The following is a 9,210-nucleotide window of genomic DNA, read 5'->3' as shown; positions in this document are numbered from 1 at the left end:
GGTAGCAGTTGCTCTGAAGAAGCTGCACAGAGACATCCCCATTTCCTTCTGTCTGTCCATGTACCCTGCACACATCCATGATGCACTCGGAGTGTTATCTCTTTAAAACCAGCCTCCTGCTTTCGGCTAATCTTTAAAAACTGCCTCCCCTGCAGCTCCAAACTGTAGCATTTGAGTAAGCAATAACCAAGGCCATTTTTTTTTACAAAGTTTTTTTTTATTGCATAAATAGAGGCTTAGATATTTTGCTGTACGTATAAAAAGTTGAGATACAGTTTAAGTGAATGTTACTCTTGAGGGTTTTATTCCTTTGACACATCCTTCATCTACGGGAAGCCTTCGTTCTCCCAGGAAAGGAATCCAAGCAAGCTGCCAAGTGTCAGAAAATCTGCAGGGTGGGGAAACAGTAGTGAGAACAGCAGGCGTGATATGCTAGCAGCACATGGGCTAAATCTGCCTGCCCACGTGGCACGCTGCAATCGGAGCTAGTCACAGCTCCGCAGTGCTGACACAGGAGAACATTTTTAGGGCAGGAGCATTCACCCCTTCTCACAAACCCATTATAGAAAGACACGCTGACAGTCCTAGAGACAGCAGAATTTAGGAAAGACTGGGCCTCCTGTGGGCCGTTCTGGGTGACCAAGAGGACTTTGGTCAGAGATGTTTTAATGCCAGTCATTCGACAAGGTCAACGAAATATGCCAGACCCACAGGCCCTGCAGAATGAGCTCCTTACCCTGGTGCAGCCATCCTTTGGGCTATGGCCTCTGCCAGGCAGAACTCTCCGCGGCCCAGTGCTGCACACAGAGCACAATAAGGTGTCCTCATTAAAAGCAGCAGGCTTGCTCGTTCACAGGGCACTGTGCCCTTATGCCCATCTCCCATTTGTTTATTACTAAAACTCCATATAACTTACACTGTCCGACTTATTCAGCATAAGCTGAAAGTAATGTTCTCACAACATTTTCCTGTGGCTAGCTAAACTGATTTAAAGTAAGAATTTAAAATGGCAAGTCTGCCCAGACACGAGTCCTCAGTATGATGTAAACAGGGGACTGAAAAACACCTTTGTATTTGTTGTTTTTTGCTATGCAAGTGAACCACTCTGTTCCCATGGTTATTTCCAGGCCCCATTTCTAGTCACAATTTCCAATCCCCGTTGCACGAAATAAGACAGTGATAGGTTTGAAAACAAAACTAGTAAACATTTCTAAAAACTGAGACTCTCTTCATATGTCAGGTGATGACCTCAAAAGGGGAAATTAAGTTTTCTGGCTTAGTAAAGAGTAACCTTATATCAAACTCCCACTGAGTTTACAAAGGGCAGGCAGGAATAGAATTCCCATTTTGCTTCAGAACAGAGAAATGTGAAATGAATTGATAGAAAAGTCACATATCAAGCAAGTCTGGGAACATAATCTTAGAACTAAACCACACCCATTTTGCCAATGGATTTGATCCAATCAGGCAATGATTGCTTAAACTTTGAAAATAGTGGGAAGGAATCCAACACAGGGAATGAAAACTCAAAACTTTAGAAATATAGTTATGTCCATTTAGCATTTTATGCAGAAAGACGTCCATTTTTCACAGTGAAGTATGTATGATGGGTGTTACATTGTATAACCTGCAGCACTTCTGTTACCTTGAGAAGCTTCATGGCAGGAAATTCGGCCCTTTAAGCTGAACTATCAACAATTTGTCATGTATTCAACTAACATGGAATGGCTGATTCTTTTCTATCTTAATTATGTGACTTAAGGCCAAGGAGTCTTAATACATCACTCTATCTGGCATAGCCTCTCATGCATTTTTTGCCCCAATTTAACCATCTCTTTATGGATCAGGACTTCCTGTGCAATTGGTCAGGCATAAAAATTCAAGGTGATTAAGAACAGAAAATGAATATTGTGCTAAAATCCCCTAAGCCACAAACAATGGCTGACAAGTTGTTTGGTAGTAACTGCATTTCTTACAAAGATGGGGAATGATATGGGTGTGTAAATAAACTGAAGCATCACAGGAAGCAAGTATTAGAAGGACTCAGGTAACTGTAATAGTTCTAACTGCACAATCCAGATGTATCCAAGCCAAAACATAATGGGATTAATATAGCAATGTCATTATCAAACACCAGGATGTCAAATAAATTCTATACCTGAGAGACTCTTCAATCATCCTTCTTCTCTGATTCTCTTTTCAATTTCTCTTCACGTTCCCTCTTCAATTTTTCTTCAATTCTTTTGCTCTGGTACATTTTTACGCCAGCAAACGCTAAGCAAAGAATCAACGTTTTAGCTGCCAAAATGTACATCAGCAGTGGGAAATTCTCCAAAGCCTGAAATACAAAACAATATATTGAAGCAGTTACTGGAACACTTGTACAATTACAAATTATTCTACAGGGATGCTATATAGCCTCCTACAGCAATGGCATTATTCAAAGCTATGGTAATGTTCCTCTGCTGACACCTTTTTTTTTTCTGTAGGGAATTTTAAACTAGGTATACAGTCCAGGGGGAAGGGCAAAAACAGGTTCACTTTACTAGAGTTCCTGTATGAAACTCTTTTGAACAGGTCTTTGTCGCTTTTGTTTTCTTTACAGCAAATGGAATATTGGCAAAACCTGGAGCTGACAAAGGGAAAGAATTAGGTATCTTAGGATGCTTGTAAAAGATAAAATGCTTCTGAATAATTCTGATATGGGTGATGGAACCATGCATATCAGCTGTCAGATAAGGTTCCTGAATATACTTCTGTCCTCCTAGAAATTTTAATCTATGGGAGTTTTGCAATTAACTTGCCCAGGTATAAAAGGTATAGATAAATCCCTTCAAACCACAGAAATAAAAAGGACACAGCCTCCAATTATCCAGTTTCAAGAGTTTTTAATGCCCGGAACCAAAGAAATTGCACAACATATTTCTACGTTACAAAAGCGTGCTATTGTAAGTGATATGGAGTGGAAAATAAGATGCAAATGGTAACTCTGAACTCAGAATACCAATACAACGAGAGCTGCACAGGCGCTCAGTGAAAGACGTCAATTCCAGAAGGATACTGAAGGTACATGAACTTCCCAGCACACTGGTTCAAAGAGCCACCTGGCCAGCAGTATCAGTCCAGCTTTTCAGCGGTGCACAGTAGGTTCACAGTGTAAGTCCTCCCTTGGCAAGCCTCCCAGTAGCACCCCCGTACCCTTAGAAGGCCTTCCAGCACCTCATAAAGCTGTTTGGCCATTGTCAAATACTGAATTTTAAAAAGCCTTGCATCCATACTCCATTAGCATGTGCCTTTAAAGTCTGCAAATGAGAGGCTCTTATAACGCAAGCTGCATGGTACTTTTGACATCAGGCCACTCCACTCTAATTTTGCAAAAACCATCATTTTAGTGGCAATCTCTTTAAACTGCGGCTCTCCAACACCAGAGAGGTAGAGCCAAGGCTTGTGGTTAGCTTTGCTTTTATGACAAATGGTCTAATTGAACATGTTAAAATTGGTAGTGCACGAGGTACTTGCTCAAACATTTCTATGCCTTACATGCATACCCTGCAGAGTGCTTATGGCCCCAATGTACTAAAAGATACAGTGGAGAAACCACCCTCCAGTAACAAAAAGAGCTGAGGAAAGAACAGCCAGAGGAAAGCCTAGAAAGAGGAAGGCCAGGAGGAGCAGAGGTGAGCAGAGCAGAGCTTGCCTACAAAGTGTGATGCCCAAACCTGCAAGTATGTCTGGCAGAAAAGGACACCAGCATCGAGTCCTCTGACCCCACGGTGCAGAGAGCGTGGTGGTTAAGCCACCTTCACCTAGGCAAGGGAAGCATCTTTAAACACAAGACCTACCCAACCACATCTCGGATCCATTTCCTTGAAAGAGCAGAAGTTCACTGCTTTATGAACGTGAAACACCCTCACCTTCCAGTTAAACGCCACCATCTTGGCTGCGGACCGATCCTGCCTGTCCGGCACCCAGCACCGACGAGCGTCACACTTCTAAAGGCACAGACCAGGGCAGGAGCATCTTGAAGAAACGGAAATTAAAAGAAACGGTAATTTAAAAAAGAATTAACCCATCTGTTTCTACTCGGCATGTCCACCCTGCACCTCTCTGAGGGGCTCGTAACTGCAGCACAGCACCCGGCAGGGTATCTGTGCCACGTGGCTCGGGCATGACCTTCGTGGGCCTTTTTGGGGCTGAGTGACAGGAGCAATGCCCATGTGGGGTGCTGCTGAAGGACAGGGGGTTGACGGGCACCGGGCAAGTGCTGCACTTGTGCACAGGGGAGGCTGTGCTTTCACTGCACACAGCACATCCCGGCAGCTGCCCGACCGAAAGCACAACGCTGGCTGCTTTCAAAAGCCTGGCGTGTGTGCACATCGAGCCGCCTCACTGGTGGCTGAGATGTAGAGGACAGAAGCACACCCAGAATTGCTTCTTGCGTTTTTTAAACCCATCTGCCCTGTTCAAAGCCTGAATGCCTAATGCATCCTGGTATATATTACCATTTCCCAATTCCCTCTCTTTTGCTCATAAATTAATTTTTCAGTACAGCCCACAGCAACACCTCAGAGAACCAACCAGTCAGCAGATCCCTCAGGTGGGCAATGTACATTTCAGAGCTGAACTTTGGGACTGAGAAACGCCCAAGGGGATGCCAATGGCTGCAGTACACAGCTGCAACACTGCCCTCTGGTCTCTGCTGCTGCTCCAGCAGTGCTGATGCCGTTTCAGCTGCTGGATTTCAAATTAAGCACGCTTCCCTGCCTGAGCACCTCAAGGGATTTCCTGTAAGTGGAACAGCAGAGTCACTGCTGGAAAGCATGAGGATGGCTTAGTCCAAACCTCTACGGGCAGCTGGGCTGGGCAAATCACCACCACGCCTCAACAGCTGCTTCTGACCCATCTTCATGAACAGGGAGTCGAGGAAATGCTCTTTCAGCTCCTGTGCAGCTCAGCTAGGCTCTTCACAGGTACCCTTATTTCTCCAGCCAGGGGTATTCCCTTCTCCCCTATTCCCCCAGCTGCAAAGTCTTCACCCTCCAGTCAGTCATAACCAAGGGGGGACACCACTGGGGACACCAAGCAGAGGTGGGGAGGTCTGTCAGAACAGACTCGCTCCGTACATAGGTGCGCTCTCCCCGTGCTTCTGCGCTTCACTCCTGGCCACTGCCCACACTGGAAACAATGTGTTTTCTTTTTCCCCACTAGTCCCTCAGGGAGCAGAGGGAAGCCCTTCTGTTTATCCCAAAGAAGCCCTGAGAGGACCATTCCCAAGCTTGAAGGTGGTAGCCCGTCTCACACCACATGGCTCCGTGCACATCATGGGGTGTTCCAGGATTATATCCCACCAGGGCAGATTCAAGTCAGGATTATCAGAATCTGTGAGGTCAGCCACTGTTACCAAGATCTAACTATATCTGAGCAGCAGAGTGGCCAACTTATTTGTCATTCAGTATTTACTGTGCTGACCCTGAGTTGTGCAGCTCCCTTGTCCTGTTGATAAAACGTCAGGGTAGCCATGAAGTAACAAGTCAGTAGTGTTTCACCTTCAAAATAAAATAAAAAAAAAAAGGCATTAAAACTTCTGATGTTTCCTCTAGAATTTCAGCAGCCAATAAAATTTAAAGTCCCCTGCCAGATGGTCACAGCCAAAATCACTCAACAGAGCAGATTTTGGCTCTCGGTGCACGGTCCAGATTTCTACATGCTTCTCAGGGAAGCCCAAGGTACACAAGCCTGGCCTGATGTGAAGAGACTGAACTGCCCAAGTGGTGTATCCTCATCTCAAAATCCTGACTTCGGTGGGGTCTTCATGATCAGCCACAGGCTTCACTCTTCTCCTAAATTGCTTTAAATTCTGTGATTCAGTTGGAATCAATTTTGCAACACGTTGTAAAGAGGCATGAATTCAGCCATTCAAACACATGCCAGCATCTGGCGTATGATGCTGAAAATGGAGTCTTAGTGATTTTTACGTACAGAAAAAGGTTTTGACTCAGCAAACGTTATGCGAGCCCATCTGTGGGGTCTGATTGCAGGGTACTGTCCCACTGGTGAGAAGCAGCATATAATGCGTATCACAGTGTGCACTCCTGCAAATGCTTGTTTGCAAGTCGATTATCTAAACATTCAGCACAACATTTTAATATTTCCGCTCTGCTGAGACACAAGCCTGAATCTTCCTTGATTGTATATCCACTAGGAGTAGCTGCACTGAAGTCACGCAGCAAGGGAAGCAAAGAAATTATCCCTTTGTTCTGAACTGTGGTGTTTTAGTCTAAAATGCTTTTTGTGAGAGCTGACACTTTTGGTGGGCTGTCTTTACAGTGTCATCTGCGCTTCGAACTGAGTGGGGAAGCCACCGCTCTCTCCCTGTTGCATTCCCACATCCTGTGCCACCAGCCTCCAGTGGTCATGTGCTTCTCCCCACTTCTCCTCTTGACCCTTCTGGTCTCCATCTTGAGTCAAACCTTATTAAATATAGCTGAAACCCCAAGACAGAAAAAAATAATGGGTGGAGCTGGGACGTAGGGTGGAGAGGAGAAAGTGGAAGAGAAAATGGCCAGATTCACTTCACGTTGAAAAATAACGTTTGTTACCACTGACGTTGTTAATTCAGAAGTAAAAAGCTCAGACACTGTACTTTCAAGGTTGTGATATCTTAAAAGCAAGCAGGCAAATAAACAGCTGAAGTTTCATGTTTGCCTTTTCAGAGGCAGATAAGGCAAAGATAGGAGTTCAGAACACATCTACAGTCAGGCATTGTTCGTTCCCCAAGAAAATACAGGCTCCCTTAACAAACACAGCACTACCGGGAACGGAGAGCGGGCCCCACGGAAGGTCACTATTACCTTCACTCAGAAGCAAGGAGGTCTCATGCCGAGCCATGTGAGAAAGAACTGGGAGCACTAGGCTCTGCCTGAAGCTCTGCCAGAGACTTCATAATCTATCCATCACATACACATACGCTCCTATGCAGGGCAAGGATAAAATGACATCACTCTCACACGTGTCTGTGGCCTTCTTCCCTGTGACTGCACCTCGCTATCACCAGCCTATTTACACTCAGACCTCTGTGAAGCAGATCAAACTACTGCAAACAGGAAAGGGAAGAGAGAGTCTGCCTGTGCCACACACCCCAGCGCTGTACTGGCAATCCTCCGTCAGCTCCAAATGCTGTGAGGTCTACTGGGCCCAATGCCGACAGATAGGGTCACCAATGCAGCACTAGAGGCTCGTGTCCTCAGCAGGGCTATCGAGCTCCCAGGGAGGGCTGCACCAATTCCCTGAGCTAGCTTTTAGCTGATGCCAGCCCCAGGATCTCTGCCCAACGCTGTGTTGTGCAACACAGACCACCCCGGACAGACTGACTTGGGCTCCAGTCGGATGGGAAGTCTGTGGTGGAGCACAGAATTGAATCCAGATCTCTCAGCCACTGAATTATAGCTTCACTCCACCACAGCAACCACATCACAGCCCAGCCACTCACGCCATTGTTTTCTTACGCAGCAGCAGAATATCGACCGGCCTGCATGCTCCAGAAAACTTCCACACAGGCATCCGGGTGCTCGCAATCCCACTTGAGTTGTCTTGGCTGAATGTCTCACTCAGCCTGCCAGTAACTCCATCTCCACAACAGAATGGGACTTGAGATATTCCTCTGTCTGCTGGGGGTTTCTGAGCGCCTCCTTCATATCCACTTTGTGGAAAGCTGTAAAAGTCACCAGCCAGAAGGCCTCAGAAAGCAGCGAGCTACTTAAGGTAATTGATGCATTTAAAATAGAGTGATGGCTGAATATTCACTAAATTAGAAAAGGGACATTTCATTACACCTGTCTCTTGTTGCTGCTTTCTTTAATGCATGTTTTTCAGGAAACAAAATGCACGCTTCCCACCTGGACAGTCACTGGAGGATCTACCACTGCCTGCTGTGACATGCATCAGGCTTAGCACTTGGAAGTCAGGATCGAGCCTCCTCAAAAAAGGGAGACTGCTGGGTAGAGGGAAAAAGCAGTAATATGGCATGGCCCAAAGGCTACTGAGAAACAATGTGGAGGCAAGTGGAAGCCAGAGCTGCTGCGCTAAGAATCCATCACAAACCTGTGTACATTTACAGCCTGTATGCGTACATATAGGTTAAGACTCCACTCCATAAAAAGGCCAGTGTAATCATTGTTTAATACGGTAATTCCTAACCTGTCTTCAACTCTAGGAACATCACAAACACAAAGCCATACAAGACCTTCATACCTGAAGAAGCTGAAATGAAAATACGAGTGATCCCTCGGGCAGCTCCTCACATGCTCCAGCCGCTGTAAAGTAAGCACAGAGCAGACGGGAGGTGTCAGTGATGGCACCCGGATAAAAATAAAACCGATTCAACACCCAAAACCATCGGTGGCACATCTGCACCTCGCCTCGCCGGCCGTCACTCCAGCCACGTAGCTTGCTGCCACCCCTCCCCAAACAGCCCTCCGACCCGAGTGGCATTTTCAGCAAGCGATCGCTTCAGATCCCTTTGCGATCTACTGATTTCCTCCGGCTCTCTTTACGAGGACGACCCCGGGGAGGGCAAGACGGCAGGCAGGCCGTGGGGCCGCAGCAGGGCTGGGGTAGACCAGGCCGCCCCGCGGGGCCCCGGCCCGGCCGCCGGCGGGTCCCGCCCGGCCGCAGCCACCCCCTGCCCCCGGCGCCGGGCGAGCGAGGGAGGGCGGCGGGGAAGGCCCCGGCCCCGCGGCTCGTACCTCAGCGGGCGGCCATGGCTGTGGGCGGGAGGGACTACATCTCCCAGCAGCGGCAGCGCCCCGCACGGCCGGCCCTGATGGGGAAGCGCCGCCGAGGGGTTAGGATGTGTAGTTTGTGAGGGAGCGGTGTGCTGCTCCAGTCGCGAAACTCCCCGAGGGGCAAGGCTTTGCCTTCGTTTTCCTGTGAGCTGTTCTTAACAGCCTGGGGATGTGTGCTAGGGGGTGGCTGCGTCCCTTCCTGATACATTTGAGCTAAAGCAGTGCCCCCGTGTCCCAAGCCAGCCCGTGTCCTTGTCCCCAGTTTTACTGGTCTGCAAGCAGCCAGGAGCAGGGCACGGCCAGCGGTGGAAGCTTGCAATTATTTCTGTTGTAGCTGCTGCTGAGAATGTTGTTACACCCGGACACTTTCTCTAGGCACATCCCTGCCGTCATACCCTGCCAAAAGCCACATCCTTTCCCCAACCAC

The 9,210-nt window shown here is 47.6% G+C and overlaps 1 protein-coding gene across 5 annotated transcripts; it reads right to left on the bottom strand.

The window, feature by feature from the left end:
- Positions 1 to 202: 202 nt before the first annotated feature.
- SMIM11 (small integral membrane protein 11) lies at positions 203 to 8,835 on the bottom strand. 5 transcript variants are annotated; one of them, XM_035545868.2, is made up of 6 exons: positions 8,745 to 8,835; positions 8,251 to 8,312; positions 5,470 to 5,546; positions 3,915 to 4,020; positions 2,159 to 2,338; positions 203 to 388 (listed from the first exon to the last, which is right to left on the bottom strand). In XM_035545868.2, exons 4-5 carry the CDS (start codon positions 3,933 to 3,935, stop codon positions 2,171 to 2,173), a joined length of 189 nt encoding a protein of 62 aa, XP_035401761.1. In that variant the 5' UTR covers positions 3,936 to 4,020; positions 5,470 to 5,546; positions 8,251 to 8,312; positions 8,745 to 8,835; the 3' UTR covers positions 203 to 388; positions 2,159 to 2,170. The 5 variants fall into 5 exon arrangements, with proteins under 5 accessions (XP_035401761.1, XP_035401759.1, XP_035401762.1 ...); XM_035545866.2 differs by lacking the exon at positions 8,745 to 8,835 and adding an exon at positions 8,413 to 8,571; XM_035545869.2 differs by lacking the exon at positions 5,470 to 5,546 and having other exon boundaries at positions 8,745 to 8,834.
- Positions 8,836 to 9,210: the final 375 nt, after the last annotated feature.

The sequence above is a fragment of the Cygnus atratus genome, chromosome 1 (genome assembly GCF_013377495.2).
Source record: "Cygnus atratus isolate AKBS03 ecotype Queensland, Australia chromosome 1, CAtr_DNAZoo_HiC_assembly, whole genome shotgun sequence".
Lineage (NCBI taxonomy): Eukaryota > Metazoa > Chordata > Aves > Anseriformes > Anatidae > Cygnus > Cygnus atratus.
The sequence above is the reverse complement of the archived record's forward strand: the minus strand, read 5'-3'. Positions and strand labels throughout refer to the sequence as shown.

What these genes read in the sequence shown, in the direction of transcription:
- SMIM11 (XM_035545868.2), bottom strand. Translation starts at nt 3,935, where the DNA reads ATGGTGGCGTTTAACTGGAAG. An exon ending in TGGTGGCGTTTAACTGGAAG is followed by an intron (nt 2,339 to 3,914) that starts GTGAGGGTGTTT and finishes TTTGTATTTCAG; the next exon opens with GCTTTGGAGAATTTCCCACT.